This window comes from Meles meles, chromosome X (genome assembly GCF_922984935.1).
Source record: "Meles meles chromosome X, mMelMel3.1 paternal haplotype, whole genome shotgun sequence".
Taxonomy (NCBI): domain Eukaryota; kingdom Metazoa; phylum Chordata; class Mammalia; order Carnivora; family Mustelidae; genus Meles; species Meles meles.
Window position 1 is genome coordinate 116,931,638 of NC_060087.1, and position 24,150 is coordinate 116,955,787.

A 24,150-nucleotide genomic window follows, 5' to 3' on the forward strand; every position below is an offset into this window, starting at 1 on the left:
TTCGTACAGGTGGGATCTACTTAACTCAATCCAATACTCAAAAGTCTTAACTTAATTAGAATCTAATTGCAAGATAATCTTTAGTGACAAAAAGGTTTCCCTGGTGTATTTTAAAAAGGATTTAATGAATAAAAACTTGACTTGTGTGCTATTTTCTGGGACTCTGCCTGTTGTAGAAATTGAGGTCCAGCATTTTTTTTTTTTTTACCGTAAATTTTGCTGCCTGTGTAGATATTTGCATTTGACTGCCTTTACTTTTTTTTTAAGATTTTATTTGTTTATTTGACAGACAGAGATCACAAGTAGGCAGAGAGAGTGGGGGAAGCAGGCTCCCTGCTGAGCAGAGAGCCCGATGTGGGGTTCGATCCCAGGACCCTGGGATCATGACCTGAGCCAAAGGCAGAGGCTTAACCCACTGAGCCACCCAGGTGCCCCTGCCTTTACTTTTGAAAGGGAAGGAAGCAGACAAGCATGGTCCCAAACGAAATAATGCAGGTTTTCTATTTCAATTTTCCTTCCCCAGAGAATGCAGATGATGTCGCAGAGCACGTTTTAAATTTAATAAATGAATCCCCCCCTCTGGATGAAGAAGAAACAAAGATTATTGTTTCTAAAGTATCTGATATTTCACAGTGTGTTGAGATAAGTATGAATCTAACCCAGATTGTATTACAAATAATCAATGCTGTTTTGGAAAAACAAAACAATTCAGCCTCTGATCTGCATGAAGTGCGAAACGAGTAAGTACAAATGCTTTGATAAAATAAGTTGTTTCGTAAAATCTATAATATTTGTTATTCATTCCTTTGCCTACAGCCACCAGATTGTCAAGGTCAGGTAGCTGTGCATGGAAAGCTGCGTTAGTATGATGCAGTGGGGTCATCCCATACAAATCCCCATTGTGAAGGGATGCTTTGCAAGATTCGAATTCAAAATTCCAATTAATTGTATCAGAGTTTCAAGTAAATAGTTGCCCCAAACTGAACCTCCACTCCATTTTCCCAGCCCTGGTGCTCCCCCAAGTTCTATAAAATGCACACACCCATTGCCGAAGCAAAAAGCTTGGAAATAATACTAGTTACCTCCCTCTACTTCACAGCCAGGCAGTAACCAAGTCTTGCAGGAGGCACTGGACATGAGGTTTTTAATCCCTGAAATACTCCTCAAATCCATCTACTTCCGTCCATCCCCCAACCCACTCCCACCTTTGTCCCAGCCTCGTATCTCTCCGCTGACCTTCTACAGTAACCTCCTAACTGGGCTCCCCCCACATCTTTTCACGCACATATCACCTCATGTCATTCTCTTGCTTTAAAACCCCTCAGTGGCTTTCTGTTACACATGGAATAAAATCCAAATTTCTTGGCCTATGACTCCATGCAGCGTCTGACTTTACATACAACAACGTCATTTAATCTCGAGAACCACTTGTGAGAGGAGCGCTAGGCTTACCTCTGGGCTGCAGGTAAGTAAACAGAAGCTCAACCACGTTACCGTATTCGCCCACACAGTTAGAAATTAGAGGAGTGAGCTTTAAACCACAGCCTGTCTGACTCCAAAGCCAGTGCTCTGATTTGATAGTCCCTGACACAGTATAAAGACAGTGATGAAAACAGAAGGAAAGTCTGACATTGACGACATCTTGCAAGGAGTATGGGTCTTATATTACAGCGATAGGAATTCTCTTCTCTCCCTGCGGTTCCTTGCAGAATTCTGAGGATAATCGAGCGTGTGGGTCACAAGATGGAGTTTTCAGGGAGGACAGCAAATCTGACGGCAGCCAGGCTGGCATTGGCCATCCTGCGTGTGGACCACACGTTTGAAGGCATGGCATTCGCCATTGGCTCCTATGAAGAAGGCACAGACCCCGAGGTAAGTCTACCTCCAGGAACTAAGAACCAATCAGGCAAGTCTTCATTCACTGACTCCTTGGGAGAGAGAGGGGATATTTTTTTTTAACTTTTTTATTTTATTTTTTCTTAAGACTTTATTTATTTATTTGACAGAGAGAGAGAGAGAGAGATCACAGGTTGGCAGAGAGGCAGGCAGAGACAGAGTGGGGAAGCAGGCTCCCTGCTGAGCAGAGAGCCCGATGCGGGGCTCAATACCAGGACCCTGGGATCATGACCTGAGCTGAAGGCAGAGGCTTAACCCACTGAGCCACCCAGGTGCCCCGAGAGGAGATACATTTAAAGGTTTTAATCTTCGGGGGACCTTATGAAAATATAAATATCCCAGAGAAGATTCATATAGAAACCTCAGAAGCCTAATAGTCGGTCGGAATGGTGTCCGTGAGGTGTTCAACAACACCATCTTTGGCCCCTGTGGCCTGAAATCATCTCACATGTTACTTCATTATTAGCTACCATTTCTGGAATGCTTATTATATGTCGGGGCACTGAGCTACTACCTGTGCAGATAAGGAAACAGAGTAGTTAAGTAACTTGCTCTAGGACACACAGCCTAATGACAGAGTCAGGATTCGAAGTTATGTCTGTCTGGCTTTAAAGTCTGGGCCCTTTCCATCACAACACAATACCTCAGCCTTTGGCAGGCCACAGGCCATCAACCTCTGCAGAAAACAATTGGGAAGGGTACCATTTTTTAAAAAAATTATAGTTTAAAAAAATTATAAAATTTACATATGGGGAAATGCACAAATTTTAAGTATCTGTTTTCTGAATTCTAACAGTTGCATATGTCTGTGTAACTCAAACCCCTATCAAGATACAGAATATTTCTCTCACCCCTAAAATCCCCCTCCTGCCCCTTCCCAGTCAATCCCCACAGCTATGACCTCCCCTAGCAACCACTGTTCTGGTATCTTGCCACCATAGTTTTCCTGTTCTAGAACTTGATATAAGTGGAATCATAAAATATGTACATTCTTCTGCTTCTGTAGTTTATTCTTTTTCATTGCTAAATAATATTCCATTGTATGGATGTACCATAGATCATATATCTAGTCTGCTGTTGATGGACATTGGGATTTCCAGTTTTTTGGCTATTATTTTTGGCTGTTTCCAGTTTTTGGCTATTATGAATGATAAATACTGAACATTGATGTAACAGTCTCTGTGTAGACATATATGTTCATATATCATGAGTAAATACCCAGGAAAAGGGATTGCTGCCTCAGAAGATGTAAGTTTAAGTTTGTAAGAACCTATTATGCTGTTCTATAAAGTGGATTGTGGAGTGATTTTTCATTTTTTAAAAAATTGAAGTGTAGGGCACCTGGGTAGCTCAGTCAGTTAAGTGTCTACCTTCAGCTCAGGTCATGACCTCTGTGTCCTGGGACTGAGTCCCACATCAGGCTCCTTACTCAGCAGGGAGCCTGCTTCTCCCTCTCCCTCTGCTGCTCCCCCTGCTTGTGCTCTCTCTCTCTCTGACAAATAATAAATGAAATCTTTAAAAAAATAAATTAAATACAAGTATAGTTGACACACTATGCTACATTAGTTTTATTTTTCATTTTTAAAAAATATTTTATTTATTTATTTGACAGAGAGAGACACAGCAAGAGAAGGAACACAAGCAGGGGGAGTGGGAGAGGGAGAAGCAGGCTTCCCACTGAGCAGAGAGCCCAATGCAGGACTCGATCCCAGTGTCTTTTGTTAAAAAAAAAATAAAGTTGGTTGTCTATGTCTAGATCTATGTCTATGTCTGTCTGTCTATCTGCGTATCATCATCTAATTTTGAATCCTATGAATTCGCTAATCTCACCTGTTAGTTGTAATGTCATCTGGCAATAGAGACAGTTTAATGTCTTTCTTCTTTTAAGCATTTTTACAGTAATGCTCATGAAGGATGTTGATCTAGAATTTTTTTCTAATTTTTCTTTTTATCAGGCTTTAGATTAGGGTCATGCCAACTTCATAAAAGTGAGTTGGGAAATGGTCCCTGTTCTACTTTTGGAAAAAGTTTCTGTATCTTTGGTGTTATTCCTTCATCAAAGACTTGATAGTGTCACTAGGAAACTCTGTGGTTGAGAATTTCTCTGTGGAAAGTATTTTGATCGCAAACCCAATTAATTTAATGGATAGAGAGTCATTCAATGTTCTGATTCATCTTGTGTCTGTTTTGGTTATTTATATTTTTTTGAGAATTTATTTCATCTAACTTATCAAATTTCTTGACAACAGCTGTTCATAGTATTTCCTAATGGTTTCTTAATATCTGTATGATTTATAAGGGTGGTCAGCAAACTTTTTCTGTAAAAGGTAATAAATATTTCAGGCTTTGAAAGTCACAGGTAGTTTCTGTCTGATGAACATTTTTATTGTTTCTCTTTTTCTTCCTTCTTCTCTTTCTCTCTTCCTCCCTCCTTTCCTTCCTTCCATTGTCACATTCTTTTTTTTTAAGATTTTATTTACTTATTTGACAGATGGAGATTCCAAGTAGGCAGAGAGGCAGGCAGAGAGAGGGGGAGAAGCAGGCTCCCCGCTAAGCAGAGATCCTGATGCGGGGCTCTATCCCAGGACCCTGGGATCGTGACCTGAGCCAAAGGCAGAGGCTTTAACCCACTGAGCCACCCAGGCGTCCCCCATTGTCACCTTCTTTATTTTTTTTTAAGGTTTATTTATTTGACAGAGAGAGAGATCGCAAGTCGACAGAGAGGCAGGCAGAGAGAAGGGGGAGGCAAGCTCCCTGAGAGCCCAATGCGGGGCTTGATGCTGGGCTCGATCCTGGGACCCTGAGATCATGACCTGAGCCGAAGCTAGAGGCTTAACCCACTGAGCCACCCAGGTGCCCCTGTCACATTCCTTAAGAAAAAAAAAAGAAATATTAAAGCTATTCTTAGCTTGAGGCATATGAAAACAAGCCTTGGGTAGGGTTTGTCCTGCTGACTAACTTATCAATCTCTCTTTAATTCTTGATAATTTTTTAAAGATTTTATTTATTTGGGGTGCCTGGGTGGCTCAGTGGGTTAAAGCCTCTGCCTTCGGCTCAGGTCATGATCCCAGGGTCCTGAGATTGAGCCCCGCATCAGGCTCTCTGCTCAGCGGGGAGCCTGCTTCCCTTCCTCTCTCTCTGCCTGCTTCTCTGCCTACTTGTGATCTCTGTCAAATAAATAAATAAAATCTTTAAAAAAAGATTTTATTTATTTGTCAGAGAGAGAGTGAGAGCATGCAAGCAGGTGGAGAGGCAGGCAGAGGGAGAAGCAGGCTCCCCGCAGAGCAGGGAGTCCAATGCGAGACTCAATCCCAGGACCCTGGGATCATGACCTTGAGCCAAAGGCAGACACTTAACCGTCTGAGCCATCCAGGCATCCCAAATTCTTGATAATGTTAACTTCTTCTTTTTTTTCCTCTCAATCAATGTAACTAGAGATTTTTCAATTTTGTGGATCCTTTTTAAGAACCAACTTCATTAATTTTCTTTATCACTTGTTTTCTATTTTGTTACCATCTGCTTTAGCTTTATTATTTCCCTCTGTGTACTTACTTTGTGTTTATTTTGCTCTTCTTTATCTAGTTTCTTTTCTTAAGATTTTGTTTATTTATTTGACATAGAGAGGGAGAGAGCGCAAGCAGGGGGAGATGCAGAGGGAAAGGGAGAAGCAGACTCCCTGCAGAACAGGGAGCCTGATGTGGGGCTCCATCCTAGGACCCACAGATTATAACCTGAGCTGAATGAAGGCAGATGGTCAACAATCAAAGCCACCCAGGCACCCCTTTTATCTAGTTTCTTAAGGTGGATCCATGGGCCATTGATTTTAGATGTTTCTTCTTTTCCAATATAATCATATAAAGCTATAAATATCTTGCAAAGCAATTTCAGCTGTGATCTGCAAATTTTGATGTTGTATTTTCTTTTCATTTCTCTTTCTTTCTTTCTTTCTTTTCTTTCTTTCTTCCAGAAAGAGAGAGGGAACACGAGCAAGGGGAAGGGCAGAGAGGGAGGGAGAGAGAGAATCCCTCAAGCGGGCTCTGAGTGGAGCCCAACTCAGGCTTGATCCCACTACCCAAGATCATGACCTGAGCCAAAACCAAGAATTGGTCCATCAACCGATTGAGCCACCCAGCACCCTGATATGCTGTATTTTCATGAGCAGTCAGTTCAGAATATTTCCTACTTTCTTCATTGATCTGTGGATTATTCAGAACTATGTTCTTTCAGTCCCAAATATTTGAGGAACATCTAAGACTTATCGTTGTTGATTTCTTGTTTATTTTGCATGGATCACAGAATGTACTCAGAATAATTTCAATCCATTTAAATCTGTTGAGACTTGTTTTATGACCCAGTGTGATCTATTTTGAAGTTTCATACACTTGAAACACTTGGTGTTTCTACCGTTATTGGATATGTTGTCCTACAAATATCGATTAGATCTCAAAGGGGTCGATAATATTACTCAGATCATCTAAGTCTTCACTGATTTTTTTTCTTAGTTGTTTCCTAGTTTAGAGAGGTGTTAAAATCTCTGATGTTGATTGTGAAATTGTCTATTTCTCCCTTAAGTTGTATCAAATTTTGCTTTATTTTGGGGCTCTGCTATAAGGTATATATGTATGTTGTTATGTCTTCCTCATAATAACTCTAATACTAACTTATTTATCATTATGAAATAGTTCTCTTTATTTCTGGTAATATTCTTTGTCTTGAAGTCCATTTTATCTGATATATATATATATATATATATATACTGCACCCAATTCCTTTCTATTTCTTCATATTTAAAGTACACTTCTTGTAGATAGCATACAGTTTGTGTTTCACTTTTTTATCCATCCTGAAAATATCTGCCTTTGAATTAGAGTGTATAATTCTTTTAACATTTAATGTATTTTTTGATCTGGTTGGATTTAGGAGTACCATTTTATTTTATTTTCTACCTGTCCCTTCTGGTTTTTGTTCCTCTTTTCCTGATGCCTTTTCATTTATTTTCATATTTATGACAATTGAACTTTAATTTTTTACTAACTCCTTAGCTACACTATTTGCATTGTTTTCTTGAGGGTTGCTCTAGAGATTATAATATGCATCCTTTTATTTTTGTAGTCTTCTTCAAGGCAACATTGTACCAATTCATGTAAGACACACAAACTTTGACCATACACATCCATTTACACCCTCTGGATTTTATGTTATAGTTGTCATATATATTACATCTAAGATCAGAAGCCCCACAAGACAATGTTATCATCATTGTTTTTTTTTTTAAGAGTTTATTTATTTGTCAGAGAGTGAGAGAGCGATGCACAAGCAGGCAGAGTGGCAGGCAGAGGCAGAGAGAGAAGCAGGCTCCCCGCGGAGGAAGGAGCCCGATGCAGGACTTGATCCCAAGACCCCGGGATCGTGACCCTAGCTGAAGGCAGTGGCCTAACCAACTGAGCCACCCAGGTGTCCCTATCATCATTGTTTTAAGAGTCTTGTGAAATTGGAAGAAAAAATAGTCTCGTATATTTTTGTAGATATTTATAATTTTCAATATTCTTCCTTCTTCCATAAAGGTCAGAGTTCCATCTGGTAATATTTCCCTTCAACTTGAAGAAATTTACTTAGCATTTATCATAGTACAGGTCTGATGGTGATGAATTTTCTTAACTTTCATTTATCTGAGAATGTCTTTATTTTGCCTTTATTCTCCTTTTTATAATATTTATATTTATTTTAAAGAACACAAGCAGGGGAAGGGCCAGAGGGGGAGGGAGATGCAGATTCCCCTCTGAGTGTGGAGGCCAACGCGATGTGAAGCGGGATCCCACGACCCTGAGATTATGACCTGAGCCGAAATCAAAAGCCGGATGCTTAACTGATTGAGCCACCCAGGCGCCCCCTCTCTGATTGTTTTCAGTGTTTTCTTTGTTTCTTTGTAGTTTAGTATTATGTGTGTAGGTGTATTTTCTCTGCATTTCTCCTGCTTGAGGTTTGCTGAGATTTCTGAACCTGTAAATTTATGTCTTTTATCAAATTTGGGGAATTTTCTATCTTTATTTCTTTAAATATTGCTTCTTCGCCATTCTTTCTCTCCTCTCCTTTTGGGACCCCAATTACATGTATGTAAGATTTTTGGATGTTGCCCCAGAAGTCCCTGGAGCTATGTTCATGTTTTTAATCATTTTACAATTTTTTAAAAAAATTTATCTATTTATTTGACAGATGGAAATCACAAGTAGGCAGTAGAAGCAGGCAGAGAGAGAGGAGGAAGCAGGCTCCCTGCTGAGCAGAGAGCCCGATGATGATGATGATGATGATGATGATGATGATGATAATGATGATGATGAGGGGCTTGATCCTAGCACCCTGGGATCATGACCTGAGCCGAAAGCAGAGGCTTTAACCCACTGAGCCACCCAGGTGTCCTTTACTATTTATTTTCCTGAGACTGTAATTTCTATTGATTTCTCTCCAAGTTCACTGATATCTGTTATCTTCTATGTTACTCTTGGACCCATCCAATGCAATTTAAACATTTTTGATGCTGTATTTTTTGTTCTAGAATTTCCATTTTTGTCCTTTTTCTGCTTGCTTCTCCACTGGTATTTCTTCTTTTTGTTTTAATTGCAAGCATATTTTCTTTTAAATACCTGAGCATAATTACACCAGCTGCTTAAAAATCCTTGTTTGTTCACTCCAACATTGTGGTCATCTGCAGAGATCTCCACTGATTGTCTTTTCACTTCAAAATGAGTCACATTCATTCTTCCTTCACACCTGGGGTAAGTTTGAATTATGTCCTGTATATTGTAAATGTTATGTTGCAGAAATTCCGGATTCTGCTATATTCTTTGGAAGACTATTGACTTTTGTTATACCAGGCAAATGACTCCATTGGAACTGAACTACAGATTCCATCTCTTGGATGGCAGCCTAAATCTCAGTAAAGTTTCTTTTTTTTTTTTTTTTTTTTTTAAATATTTTATTTATTTATTTGACAGAGAGAGACCACAAGTAGATAGAGAGGCAGGCAGAGAGAGAGAGAGGGAAGCAGGCTCCCCGCCGAGCAGAGAGCCCCACGCGGGACTCGATCCCAGGACCCTGGGACCACGACCCGAGCTGAAGGCAGCGGCCCAACCCACTGAGCCACCCAGGCGCCCAGTAAAGTTTCTTTATACTTAGTTGGAGTCTGTCTTGTACATTAATGGTTCAGAGGCCAGGCAGAGTCTAGACTCAGAATTATGTCTCCTCCTGGTGGGGCGCCTGGGTAGCTCAGTAGGTTAAGTGTCTAACTTCAGCTCAGGTCATGATGCCTGGGTCCTGGGATCCAGCCCAGCATGGGCTCCCTGCCAGGTCTGCTTGTCTGCGTCTCCCTCTGCCCCTCTCACACTGTGGGTGCACCTGGGTGCACTCTCTCTCTCAAACAAATAAATCTTAAAAAAAAAAAAAAGGCGTTTTGGATCCTCCTGTCTAGCTTCCTCTTTCCCATAATTCCCTGCTCCTCCCTGGACCCTGCAGAGTTTCCAGTGACGGTTGTGTTTACCCTGACCTTTGTTTTATGGTTCTTCATGTCACTAAGACTGCAGGTTTTCTCTCAGAATTTTGAGTGTTCTTCACAGCATTAGTTTCACCTTGCCATCAGATTAAAAGCTGTAAAAATAGATAACTCTCCCTGTAATGTTACCTTTTTCCAAGTCTCTGCTCTGGTCCGGAATCGGCCTGCTTTTGTTCATTTCCCAGTGCTTTTGAGTTGTGATTATTTCGTATCGTTGTCGTGCACAGGAGGGTCAAGTCCATTCAGAGCTACTCAGTCTTGCCAGAGGCAGATGTTGACTTCCCATTGTATTTTGGTTACATATGGGGTTTTCTGTTATAGACTTTGGGGGAGAAGCAAGTCAACAAACCCCAATCACATCCTTGGTACCAAACTGCTTTCATATTGAAGCTAAATCAGAATTTCTCCAGGCTGCCTGTGGGGCTCAATGGGTTAAGCATCCGCCTTTGGCTCAGGTCATGATCCCATGGTCCTGGGATTGAGCTCAGCATCAGGCTCCCTGCTCGGCCAGAAGTCTGCTTCTCCCTCTCCCACTCCTGCTTGAGTTCCCTCTCTTGCTGCATCTTTCTCTGTTGGATAAATAACTAAAATCTTAAAGACAATCAGAACCTCTCCATGGTCCTTCATTGCCTTAGTGGAGTTTATTTGTGCTGGCAGAAATGTCATACTGCTTTAGGGTTCACAAATAATTTTTTAAAATATTGTAAACTCTTATCTCCCCCACTTCCACAGCTGGCTAGGTAATAGTTCCTTGATAGACCACACGGATAATGGGGGAAATGGAGGTCCAAATTACACATGTCTTTGTTCAACTATATCCCAGCTGTGTGACCCTAGGCAAGTCTCTTAACCTCTCTGAGCCACCATTTCCTGATATCATACAACATACATTTCAGAGCTAATACATGAGTGAACACACGTATAGGTGCCCATATACCCTGTCTTGCCTGGGAGAGTCCAGGTTTACAACTGTGATCGCAGTTTAGTGGTAAAGCCCCCTTTCACTCTCAAAAATGTTCTAATACTTATAAAATACTGTTACCAATCAAGTCAGTGAATTTTCCTACTATCGAGCCTCTAGTGGAATTCCTAAGGCCTTACTACTTTACTTCCCTGTCTTTTCAACAAAAGTATTGCCCAATAAAATACGGGGCAACGCCTAATGCTATTGTATCGGTTTTTTGTTTCATTTTTTTCCCTCTCAGAACTGTATGGGTGAAAGGGGTCAACTTTCAAAGACTGGCCTTTATTTCTGAGAATTAGGGCAAATCCCCTGATTTGTCCTTCCCCTTTCCTCCTCTATACATACCCAAGTGCAAGTAGACCAGAGATAAGTTTGGGAAGAAAAGTGTGTGTGTGTGTGTGTGTGTGTGTGTGTGTGTGTGTGTACATAGAAGGTGTTGCATACAGGGTACCTGGGTGGCTCAGTTGTTAAGCATCTGCCTTCAGTTCAGGTCATGATGTCAGAGTCCTGGGATCAAGCTCCGCATCAGGCTCGCTGCTCATCGGGGAGCCTGCTTCTCCCTCTCCCACTCCCCCTGCTTGTGTCCCCTCTCTCTCTCTGTCTCCCTCTCTGTCCAAAACATAAATAAAATCTTTCAGAAAAAAGGTGTTGCATAGCTTCTGCAACTAGCTCCCACCCTTCAGCCCTACAGCACGTGATGCTCTGGGGGTTGAAGCTGGGGTTGGGGTGGGAGGAGGGGGTGGTTCGGGCTCATGGGTGATGATTCCAGTTTCCACTTCCCGCCTTGTCTTGGCAGATTTACCTGGGTGAGGTCCCTCTGGGAAGGATTTTGGCTTCCATATATTTGCCTAAATCACTGAAGGAGAGAATTCCTGTTAGCAACTTACAGACCATCTTGTTTAATTTTTTTGGCCAAACTTCACTCTTTAAGGTAAGTTCTTGCCTCTGGAAACTGTCATGAGCTGACATATAGTGACTCATTGTAATTATGAGCTCTTGCTATTTTCATGATGTTCTGTTTATTTTAGAATATGCTCTCTGATTTATTCTGCAAGTCTCCTGACACAACCCCGGCCCTCAATATGAATCAATGTCTTCTTTAATGATGTTCCCAGTTTTTTTTTAAATTTCACAGCTTCTCGGGTCTGCAAGGGACCTTACAGATCCTATGGTGACCAGACAGAGACCTCAGGATGGTTTTAAAACCAGAATAGGATAGCAAGTCCTCCTGATGAATGTTGTTCTAACTTGTTCATGCTTTCTTCCCGAATCTTCCTTGGTTCCTCTGAGCCTCCACGCCCACTGTTTTGGGCCAACCCATTTGAAGCTGAGCGGTGGCCAGTAGGACACTTGCCCTAGAGCATGTGTCACTCCTTCCCACCGCTTTCACAGAACCTTCTCGGAGGGCTCCAGTCCTCACCCATTTTTGAAACCAAGAGAGAGTATGATGTGGAGGTTATGGGCATGGATCTGGGACCGGCTGAATTTAAAGCCGGCTGTGCCATAGTCTAGCTGTGGGGCCTTGGGTGGGTTACCCAACCTCCATGGGCCTTAGTTTCCTCTTACGTAGAATAGGATAATAACAGTGCCTCCCTGGGCTATTAAGGATTAAAGGAGTTAATACACAGGAAGTGCTTAGAACTTTGCCTAGCATGTCATTATCACCAGGTAACTGTTTGCATCACTATTCTTATTTGCCTCTTTGGGGGCTGTGCCTAATAAAAGGTTCATTCATTTGGCCCACTCTGTCCCATGTAGCTGTTGGGAAGACAGCAGCCAGAGATAGCATGAAATGGTTGATGATCACTATTAATTGTTAATGTTCACACTTTATTATCTCATTTACTTACGAGGAACCTTGACTCAAAGAGTGCTGTGGTCTGAATGTTTGTGTCCCCCAGAATTCATGCATTGACATCCTAACCCCCGAGATGAGGGTATTAGGAGATGGAGCCTTTGGGAGGGGATGAGTTCATAAGGTGGAGCCGTCATAATGGGATACGTCCCCTTATGCAAGAGGCCCCAGAGAGCTTGCTTGACCCTTCCTCCATGTGAGGATATGACAGCAAGCTGCCCTCTCTGAACTGGAAAGCAAGCCTTCACCAGAACCTGACCATAAAGGCACCCTGATCTTGGACTTCCAACTTCCAAAGCTGGGACAAAGATGTTTCTGTTATTTAGAAGCCGCTCAATCTGATATTTTGTTCTAACAGCTTGAACGGACCTAGACGAGGAGGCTAACGGACCTAGACGAGGAGGCTAAGTTATTTTGCTCAAGGTCACACAGCTAGGAAGTGGCGTAACTAGTAATCAAATCCGGGCGGTCTGACTCCGAAGTTCAAGTTTTTAAGAGATCCATACATTAACACCCATGTGTATTTGCATTTTTTAGAGAGGCTATCCAAAGGAATAAATTCATAATGGTCAAAGATACAGAGAGTTATTGCAGGGAGATTGCACCAGGCCAACTTAAATATACCACATACCAACTCAAATATAACACATTGTCTCCAGTTATATCTGTAGGATGTCCTGTTCTCCTGGAATTCTCTAGCCGCTCCCCTTTCTATGTATATTCTCATCATTCCTGTGGGTTCAGCTCAAATCCCACCCAGAAAGTCCACCTGGAGTTCATGAGCCCCTGCTTTCCTCCACACCCACCGCTTGCATTCTTGTCTTCTGTATCCACCTAGTCTCTAGTCTGGTTTCCCTAAGTAGACTGGCAGATGTCGTAGGTCAGACATGTTTTATTTTCATGGTCCTGGCACAGGGCTAGGTATCCAACATGTTTTCAGTAGATACATATTTATTAAGCCTTGTTTTTAATTGGAAAAAAATCGGTTAGACTGGGGGCAAGACAGTGAACAAAAACTTTAATAAAAAGGCAAAGTATGGGTTCATGGCACTCTGATCCTTTTGGTAAACTTGAAATTTCTCTGTCTCATTTGATATACCATTATTTCTGTCTTAATTTTCTCTCCTTGAGAGAGCTGTGCTTGTCTCATAGAAGAGAAGATAAACTTATTTTGCATAGATTTCACACCTAATAAGTAATTTTTATTCACTAACATCTTCCACGGAAGGGGATTAAAGATCTTTGACAAAATTAGCCTACAGACGTCATAGTGCCAGATAATGGATTAGAAGTAGCCTGCCGTCACATTCAGAAACGGAAGGGCCCTTGTAACTCTTCGTGGCCCACATCTCATTTTACCGATGGCCATGTTGAGACCTGCTAGAGGTGACACAAGGTACTCAGTTGGTCACACAGTTATGACTTAACCAGCAAATAGTGATCGAGATCCTGCTAGGGGTCTTGTGTCGTGCTGGGTGCTGGAGATACAACAGCGAGTGACAGAGACATGGTGTGGGTCCTCATGGAACTTTTGGTGTGAGGGGGGGAAAACAGATACCAACAGATTCTAACCTTGAAGGGGATGACCTTGAGCCTGGGTCTGGGGTCCCCAGATCACTGGGGAGGGAGTGCTTATAAGAGATGCCTCTCTTTAACTGCCTTTTCCCCTAAGTCCCAAGTTAGCCTTGCTTTCACGTTGCTTCCTCTGATCTTTTTATCAAAAACTTAACAGCCACTGCAACAGTTTACTTTAATGCTTGACAAGGGGAGGCCGGCTGGTTTTGTCAGTGGAGCAGGCGACCCTGGATCTTGGGGTTGTGAGTTCCAGCCCCACGTTGGGTGTAGAGATGATGTAAAAATAAAATATTGAAAAAAAATTGTTGAGAAGACACTGCTCTTGGAAAACACATACCTCCTCCACCACGAGAGGAGGGTCTCTAGAAGGACAAAATGTTAGGCAAGTACGACATGGCACAGGGGCTCTGGGAGCATAGTGGAAAGATTGGGGAGAATCAGGAAAAACCTAGAGAGGTGTGGGCCAGAACCCAAGGTTGAGTAGAAGGTAGGAGATAAAAGGGGCAGGGAGAAGTGTGGAGGAGGGCTTCCGGTAGAGGGAACAACTTCTCTAAAAGGTTCAGAAGTGAAACAGGTAAAACTTGAGCCTTGAGCCAAAGTGTGGAAGCGGGAGAAATGATGGAGCACCTTTTCCTGCATGGCTGCCATTTTGTACGGAAGGGAAATAAAACCAGAGGACAGGATAATTAAGTCCTGGGTTGTGGTGTGTTTCCCCTCTTTTGGCATTTCCACTCCAGAAAACTGTATCTCTTCCTAAGTTGAGAAGATTGTTTGATGTCCACTGGTCCACTTTTCTTCCTGTTATCAGTGTACCAGAGGGGAAGAGATTTTAAGGAACAAGAGGGCTTGGGCTAGCGCTTGGGCTTTGGATGGTCATCCGGGGCCCTGGGCACCATGTTGTGCTGTAGATCCACCTCGGCCTCAGGCCACCGCATGGGAATTTCTCTGGGAAGAGAGCATGGAACCACCAGGCTGGCTTTAGAGGAACAGAGCTGGTCAGGAACGGGAAGGGAGTAGCTTCCTAGCAGAACCCCAGGCAGTGTTCACAGTTACCCAGTTCTCAGGGGCTTCAGGGCTCAGAAAATGGAGTGCCGGGCATCTTCTGAAAATGGCCTAGCAGGCTCTGCAAGGAACATCATCTGGGCTCACCTCATCTAGGCTTCCTTGGCAAGTCCTCAGAGGACTTTCTCCCCAGCCCTCCTGTCCTGTGCCTGCCTCATCTCTTGGCTCTTCACATGTGCCCCAGAAGAGGCAATCTCCCAGCTGCCTCGCCCCCTGGGGCCTTGGCCTGTTGCCCTTTGGCCCTGAGAATTAGCAAGTTGCCACATCCTAACAGCTACATTCTAGGTGATCTCCTTTGAACCAATATTTATGAAGCGTCCTTGCGCCATCGTGCCCTAGCTGTGGGATCTTTGCCCAAGCCTTTGAGCCTCCCCAACCTTCTGTTTATCCAGAAAACGTGTATATTGTTTCAGTGAGGACTGAGGAGAGTGTGTGTGGAAAGCACCTAACAGTGTAACCGGCTTGCTCTGGGCGCAAGATGAAATGCTTGCTCTATGTCCGGCCATGAGGGGGGACACGAGGTCACGTGACATCTCTGCTCTGACCTCAGATCTCACAGTCCCCTAGGGAGGAGACGATGGCCCTCAGAAACTTATTTCAACCTGGATGTTTATCCTCCTGTTTCCAGCTTCAGGAGGGAGGAACAAAAGGGTGGCTTATAACTAACCCATGACGAATTTATGTTTCATAGGGGGAGGGGCCCTTCTAAAAGTACGTACAGGTGGTTAGGCGTTAGAGCTAAGATACGTTGTGAAATGTCAGGGTTTGGAGTTTTGGAAGTAGGGAATGGTTTCACCTCGGGGCTAGTGAGGTACCGAGTAGCAAGTACCAACAAAGTAGCAACAAAGCCGATGCTTGCTGGATATATATTTGGATGTAGGGATCGAGTTAGTGAATGGTTCCAGCTTGGTCGACTCGAGACCTTTTGCGAAGACAGGAGATGAGCTAAATGACATCTAAAACTTTTTCTCAGGAGCCGCCTAGCCGGCTCTGTCAGTAAAGCACGCAATTCTTGATATCGGGGTCGTGAGTTCGAGCCTCAAGTGGGGTGTAGAGTTTACTTTAAAAAGAAGTAAAATAATAAAAATAAATAAATAAATACAAATAAAAATTTTTCTTCAGCTTGTGATTTTATTTTCTGTGTTTCTGTACCTCCTGCCATGCATTAGTAACTCTGAACTGATTGTTGACGTGCCAGAAACTGGGGATTTATAAGCTGAACTCTTTATTATGTCCCACCCACAGACTGGAAGCGTCACTAAAGCACTAAGCACCTTCGTGGTGAGTGCCAGCGTTTCAGACACGTCCCTTGAAAACTTGGCTGAGCCAGTGGTTATCACTCTGCAGCATGCTGAAGGAAACCAGGTAGTGTACCCTTCTTCATCTCAGGATAGGAAGGACTCCGAAACCCTCCTTGGGCTTTCTGTTAAAAATAATGGAGTAGTGGGGCACTTGGTGGCTCAGTCAGTTAAGCATCTACCCTCAGCTCAGGTCATGACCCCAGGGTCCTGGGATCGAGTCCCACATCCGGCTCCTGGCTCAACGGGGAGGCTGCTTCTCCCTCTTTCTATGCCTGCCGCTCACCTTGCTTGTGTGTGCTCTCTCTCACTCTGTGTGTGTCCAGTAAATAAAATTTTTCACAACTGGGCTGTTTAATAGATGTGGTTCTAAGACTTAAAGAAGATCATCCCATCTTAGGCAGTAGAGGTGTGTTGTAGTTGAGGACTTCTAGACATAATGCCATGGCTTAAAGGGATAAGTAATGGTGGACTTCTGGCCCAGTGACAGATCGGCAGAGGACTGCCTAGGGCAGGTGGATGCTTTGGTGGTCCCATTACACTAAATGATATTGAATTCCATTTGTTTTTGAGTGAGGCAAACAATTTAAAATAATTGAACATTTTGATCCTTTTGAATTGCGATTAAGAGCATTAAAATATGTATTAATTATCACCAATGAATTAAAACCATAGTCATATGGCATAACATACGGAATATATTACTAAATGATCAAATTTAGCTGTAGTTTAAGAATGAACTACTATTCCTTTCTTTGATGTTAATGTATGTCCAGTGTGAAGTCTTAATAGCTTTCTTCATTACCAATCAAAACGACCATATGGTACAACATAGATTTCACAGGTCTTAATTCTAGGAGGGAAGGAGGAAGGGTGGGAAAGGGATATAAGAAACGCCAGATACCAAAGAAACATGTTAGATGGATAAGATCTCTCAATTCCAACACAGGCCCAGCTCTCCAAGCATCCTCCAGCAACCAAAGTCCAAAGTTCTGCCAGGAACACCTACCCCACATTGGACCTGCCCTGACCTTTCATAGCCTCCTCCTGGGCCTTGCGCCAGGAGGGTGTGGCAAATTCCTCTGTTACCAGATATTTGTGTGTATGTGTGCACACACTGAGTTTTATTGTAACAAAGCAACTTGTACACTTTTAATATTTAAAACCAAGCATCATCTTGGGGCCCCTGGGTGGCTCAGTCGGTTAAGCATCTGACTTTACCACAGGTCATGATCCTGGAGTCCTGGGACTGAGCCCCATGTTGGGCTCCTCACTCAGTGGGGAGTCATCTTGGCCCTCTCCTTATGCCCCTCCCCCTGTCCATGCTCTCTCTCAAATAAATAAATAAAATCTTAAAAAAAACAAAACCCTGAGCATCATCTTTCCTTTGCAGTGAAACAAACAAATGGAAGAATAAACAGGAACAAAGATATAATAGAGAATGTCGATTCCAAGTAATATCCTACAGGTACTGCTAATTCTCCCATTCAGTGGCAGGGCTCAAGTCACCATTAGGAGAGAATTTTATTTTAAAATTGCCATCTTGGGGGCACCTGGGTGGCTCAGTGGGTTACCCCTCTGTCTTCGGCTCAGGTCATGATCCCAGGGTCCTGGGATCGAGCCCCGCATCGGGCTCTCTCTCTGCTCAGCAGGGAACCTGCTTCCTCCTCTCTCTCTCTGCCTGTCTCTCTGCCTACTTGTGATCTCTGTCTGTCAAATAAGTAAATAAAATCTTTAAAGAAAAAATTGCCATCTTGGGGAGCCTGGGCGACTCAGTGTCTTAAGCCTCTGCCTTTGGCTCCGGTCGTGATCCCAGGGTCTGGGATCGAGCCTCGCATCGGGCTCTCTGCGCAGCAGGGAGTCTGCTTCCCCCTCTCTCTCTGCCTGCCTCTCTGCCTACTTGTGATCTCTGTCTGTCAAATAAACAAAATCTTAAAAAAAATAAAATTGCCATCTTAAACTGCAAGGCTGTCCATTAAACATCACAACCAAAGATATCGGAGGAGAAGCCATGTGGTCAGAATGCCCACTTAACTCACCCAAACATCTCAAACCCAACCTTTGGTGACCTTCTATGACCCCATTTTAAAATTTTATTTTATTTTTTTAAAGGTTTTAATTATTTTAGAGAGAGTGTGTTGGAGAGAGAGAGTATGAGCATGAGCAGGGGGAGGGGCAGAGAGCGAAGCAGAGTCCCCGCCGAGCAGGGAGCCAGGATCCTGGGAGCAAGACCTGAGCCAAAGGCAGATGTTCAACCAACTGAGCTACCCAGGTGCCCCTGTACCTCATTTTAAAATTTTTTTTCTTTTTTTTTTTTTAACCAAGAGAAAGTAGACAGATGTATGTTGGTCAGTACTAACTGTCCATACGCCATACTCAAGTAGAGACGCTGTAATCTCTGACCCAATATCCGGAGAAAGGAGGAAAACTGGAACTCGAGGCACTCCCACACATGGGTCCCACACCCTTCAGTTTCTAGCAGAGCTAGGGGAGCAGAAAGGTTTCCCTTTTTTCCCACAGAGCATGGTGGTATTCATTCCAGAATGTTTGTGTTGAGACAGGAAGGGATAAAAATGAATTTGGAACAGAAAGGGTAGAGATTCTTTCCCCACTGTATTCTGCTTGAGGCATTTCCCCCCAAAATAAGTTGAGAACCATGGTATAGATGGAGAGAAGAGATACTTGAAAAAACAGGACAAATGGGCACAAGATGGGGGGGGGGGTGCTGCAACTTGCTGCCAAGGACTGGAGAAAATTTAAAAAAGAAGGCCGGGATCCATGATTGTTCCATGACTCAGTTTCTTCTTTCTCCTCCTATCCTACCTCCCCTCATCCTCTTCTTCATCTCCTTCAGCTTCATCCTCCTCCCCTTCATCAATATCTTCCAATCCTTCTTCTTCATCATCACCTACTTCTCCTTCCCCTGCTTCATCATCCCTATCGAGAACAAAGTAGTGCGGTCATGGATTTGGCCAAGTGTTATCTTCAATGACCTCTGCTGGTTCATCTGCACCGGTATTGGAATGATCAGGAAACCAGGGGAAGAAGCTCTCTGGCTCATCATGCAGTCTCTTCCTGCTGACTCCATTCGGTTTTGGACCTGTACGTTTCATCAAATCCTTTTTGGATTTCCATTTGATTTCAGTGGACTTGGAAGACGAATCACCACTCTCGGTCAGATGAAATTCTTTGGAGAGAACTTTATTTTTGAAGGAAGGGTTTTCATCAAAGTAAAAATCTGTTCTGAAACCTACCTGATTTCATATCTTCGAATTCTGTCACCTCAGCTCACCATCTCTTCATCCCCCTCCCCGAGCAGTGCAGACACCTGTGGATGGTTGACTCTTGGCCATCAGTTCTGACCTTTTCTGAAAAACGTGGTTGGTGGAGTTTGTTATATTTCGGTTCTAGTTTCAAGATCTCCATGCTGGGTTGTTCATAAGTCTGTCTATTTCATTTTGTACTTCATCAGTATGTGCAGTTGCTTCCTGCTGCTCTTTTTCTCCCTTTAGCAAGTGCTCAGAGGTCAACACCTCCTCTGGCTTAGGGGCAGGAGGCGGACTCTCTTTCTTCATCTGAGGCAGGGGTGAAGACTGCCATTTTGGGGCCATGCTGTGAGGAAGGTCCATGGAACAAAGGCAGATGCACGTCTGGAAGATGTTCTGATTACTCTTACGTTACCAAACATTGTATTTACTTATTTGTTTGTTTATGTATTAATTTATTTTAAAGATTTTATTTATTTGAGGGAGAGAGAGAGCGCACACAAGCACGGGGAGGGGCAGAGGAAGAGGGAGAGAAGTAGACTCTCAGCTGAGCACAGAGCCTGACATGGGGCTTGATCCCAATAGCCTGAGTTCATGACCTCTGCCAAAACCAAGTGTCAGACGCTTAACCAACTGAGCCACCCAGAAGCCCGTACCAAACATTTTAAAGGACACATACTAGACCACCATGCAGTAGCATGCTGTTTTCTCACTTATAAACCCCAGGTCACTTGGGGTTAGTCTTAACACCAACTCGCAAATGGTCCAAGAGTGTGTGTGTGTGTGTGTGTGTGTGTGTGTGTGTGTGTCTACTGTTTGTAAAAACATCGAGAAGAAAATGCTTCTGTGTACTCATCATTGTGTAGTAATTATCACAAGAAAAGGTGTTTACCTCTGATTTTTCTTTTTTTCTAGAATTATGATCGAGTTCACTGTGCCTTTTGGGACTTTGGGAGTAACAGTAAGTATTTTTCTGAGCACGCTTTGTCTTCAGCTCTCAAAGAGCCTTTGCCCCTGACCATTTTCCTAGTTGGCAGTTGGATGAGAGGGAGCCGTACTGTCTTACCGGACCCTACAGAGAACTCTGACTGACCAAGATATGAATATGAGATTTATATTTAGTTAGGGCATGGGGGGTTAAAAAAAAGCCTTTCTTTTTGATAAGAGACTTATTTGGGGGATCAGAAAAATCATACAACTTGAGAATAGGGGAATTTGGAAGACCCAGTGCAGGGTAGCCTTGAGCTGTTTAAGCAAGTTGAGAAATGAACACCTGCCTCTCCATCTGTGTTTTCCTGTGGAGATTTGCAACATCTACTATCTTCTTCCCTTTTTCCCTCATCTCCTCTAGACTGACTGTGTGACCTTGAGGAGTCCATTTACTCTCTAGGGGCCCCCATCTTTTTATCTTTTCACCAAGGGGGTAAGACTTGCTGGGTGGGCTTGAAGAGCCCTTCCTTTTTGGCTAGGTGTGAGTCTTTGGGGACAGTAAGAGAAGGGGTTGGGGATGGGGATTGCAGAATGGGTTCCTCTTCAGTCTGACTTCTCCATTGGAATCTCCAGAGATATGATCAAATGCCAAAGTATTCCCATCCCGAATCCATTTTCCCTGGAATGCCAGGGGCTATGTGCCCCTCTGCCTGGGAACTTTTCCCTTCAGTATCCTTGAAATTCTGGGAGAAAAAAGGAAATCCTCCTCCTGTTGGACTCCCTAGGATGTAGGACTACTATTCCTTCCCTACAACAGAGATGGCACATCCTTTTCTGGTCCTCTCCAACTCTCCCAGGATAAGATTCCTGTTAAATGGTAAACCTTGTCACTGACAGCCTCAATAAATTGAGCCAGTGGCCAGATTCCTCCTAGGTCACCCTTTTTCCCCACCCTCTGTCTATGGATCCAGAACCTCTGGAATCTATGGGGTTTTCTTGGATGGACACATTTTGGTCACATTTAGCTGCCTGCTTTATGATAACCTCTCTGGTCTAGTGCCGCCCTGGAGGCTCTACTCCAGCTCTGGTCTAGTATCTGAGGTCTACAGGTTACGTGGAATTGTGGAGGTTGGTTTTAGAACCCTGAATAAACTCAGGAGTGAGAAACGAGGCAAGTGTCAAGTAAGGCAGAGGCTTTAGTTGGCCCTAAGGAGTGACAGACAGCCCATGATCTGGCTGGAACTGGTGGTTTCAGATGTTTCTTCCAACACCACCAAGCAGGCCCAGATGTCAGCCTAGATTCTGTAACTCGTGTCCTTCAAAAAGTTCTAGATCTACCTGTTCCCTATTTGTGCTGCTTACTCTGTCACTCCAGCATGGTGGGGTGACTGTGGTTTATGATTAGAGTCTGTCCTGATCTGTAGAAGAATCTGTAGGAGTCCTTGTGTGGGGACAGGAAGTGAGAGCCCAAGACAGAATGCCATGCACGAAGTCCCCCAAAAGTCAATTTTGCCTATTAGACTTCATTTGATTGCAATGTTCAACTATACCTCTATCTTGCTCTCTTAACAAAACATACTAATGGAGTGTGAACACACGCTCCGAAGGTGCATATAATGAAAAGTTAAACATATCTGGGAAAAACAAAATTGCTTAAAATTCCCTTCTGTCTCCTGCAGATGGGCAAGGTGGATGGAATTTGTCAGGCTGTAAAGTAAAGGAAACGAATGTAAATCACACAATCTGTCAGTGTGACCACCTCACCCATTTTGGAGTCTTAATGGTGAGTTTTCTGTTAATCACTCCTTGATAGAGTTTGCACAACTTTTCTTAGATTGCAGACCAGAAATACATGTGTGAACTGTGATGGAAAAGGGGTGTATGAGTGGGGAAAAAAGTCACCTCTTTGTTCACCCAAAGTAGAGCAGATTGAAATAAATATTTCTCTCCTTATCAAAATTCAAACATTACAGAAAAGCTCCTTATAATCCCCTCCCAAGAAATCACTGCCTTTAACACCTTTATGTAAATTCTTTCACATTCTTTTCCTGCGTGTATATTAGTATATGTTTTTTGTTTTATAGAAACAGGGTCAAATTATTCACGCAGTTTACCATTTGCTTTGTATTAACAATGCAATGGGGCATCTTTCTGGCAAATATCTATCCATCTACTTCAATTTTCAAAATGCCTTTATAGAATTCTCTTGTGTGGATTTAACATGATGAATGTAGCCAATCCCCTATATGCAGACATTTTAGTTGTTACTGTTTTTGTCCATTATGAACAATGCTGTAACACACATTTTTATTCATTTCTCTTCCAACCCTGGTGTAACTACTTCTGTGGGATAAATTGATGGAAGCAGAAATGCTGGGTCAAAGGGTATGGTCATTAAATTTTTTAATTGTCAGATTGCAGTATAGGAAAGATATAAATTTTTTTTAATTCTTGCAGTACTTACCAAACAAGACTCATCTCATCAATTTTCTTATTCAGAATTAGAGCTTCAGAGTCATCATTAGTTAACTCTTCCATCTCTTTAGTTCTTGCTGAGTTTTCCTTCAGAATAGTGCCTGGCTGGCTCAGACAGAAGAATGCCTGACTCTTGATCTCGGGGTCAGGAGTTCGAGCCCCACGTTGGGCAGAGTTTACTAAAAAAAGAAAAGAAAGAAAATTACTCTTAAATGTGTTCCTTCTTCTCTACCCCCCTCTGAGTACTTTCTTAGCTCTCCTGAGTTACTTTATTATATATACTGTATACTGTCGTCAGAATGTGTTGTGCATGAGTCGTTTCTCATTCACACTGTTGATATTCTGAGCCAAATAATTTTTCCTTGTGGGGGACTGTTCTGTGCATGATCAGATGTTTAGCAACATCTCTGGCCTCTCTACCCACTAGATGCCCATAGCCGCTTTCCCAGCTGAGACAACCAAAAATGTCTAGACATTGCCTATATCCAGGGTGGAGGGGAGGGGGCGATATCGCTTCCAGTTAAGAACAACCAGGGTAGACCAGTGTTTCTTAGCCTTTTATGATTCATGAATCTCTATAACTATCCGAGGAAAGCTCTGGACCTTCTCCCCAGAACAATGCACGCGTACAGTCAAACGATTTTGCCTGCCATTTCAAGTCTTTTATGATCCCCGGGTTAGGAAATTTTGGGATTGGGGCACCTGGGTGGCTCAGTGGGTTAAAGCCTCTGCCTTCGGCTCAGGTCATGATCCCAGGGTCCTGGGATCGAGCCCCGCATCGGGCTCTCTGCTCAGCATGGAGCCTGCTTCCTCCTCTCTCTCTGCCTGCCTCTCTGCCTACTTGTAATTTCTGTCTGTCAAATAAATAAATAAAATCTTTTAAAAAAAGGAAATTTTGGGATTATGTGATCTCTAAGATCCATTTTGTCTCTTAATTTTATGAAAGTTATTTAAGGTCTAAGGAAAAGGAACATTTTTTTTTTTATATTCTGTGTAGTGTTTTGGGATGCTTAGTTCAAATAATGATTCACCTTGCATCCCAAATTCACATCTATTAGTTTGGTTATATTTTAAGTGTGGAACATGTTAATGACAATAAAGCCAAGACTAAATGTTCTTCCAGGGCTGTTGATGTCTCTCCATTACCTACACAGTAAGCTGCACCAGGCATAGTCAACAAACAGCATACAGTCTTATTGTATATTCATCCACATATTCTGGTTTTATAAGAGCTGTAGCAGAGAGGCTGTATATCCTGAGAACCTCCTGTTAGTGAACCCTGG

General features: G+C 43.0%; 1 protein-coding gene and 1 pseudogene across 1 annotated transcript in view; one reads left to right on the top strand and one right to left on the bottom strand.

The window, feature by feature from the left end:
- The window catches only part of ADGRG4 (adhesion G protein-coupled receptor G4), a 103,614-nt gene that overhangs the window by 61,481 nt on the left and 17,983 nt on the right, over window positions 1-24,150 (top strand). Inside the window, exons 12-17 of the mRNA XM_045994635.1 lie at window positions 524-740; window positions 1,710-1,872; window positions 11,203-11,337; window positions 16,144-16,263; window positions 20,378-20,423; window positions 22,072-22,175. Coding sequence (XP_045850591.1) covers window positions 524-740; window positions 1,710-1,872; window positions 11,203-11,337; window positions 16,144-16,263; window positions 20,378-20,423; window positions 22,072-22,175 — 785 coding nt within the window. The remainder of the gene's footprint in view (window positions 1-523; window positions 741-1,709; window positions 1,873-11,202; window positions 11,338-16,143; window positions 16,264-20,377; window positions 20,424-22,071; window positions 22,176-24,150) is intronic.
- Window positions 19,016-19,807, bottom strand: LOC123935228 (annotated as a pseudogene).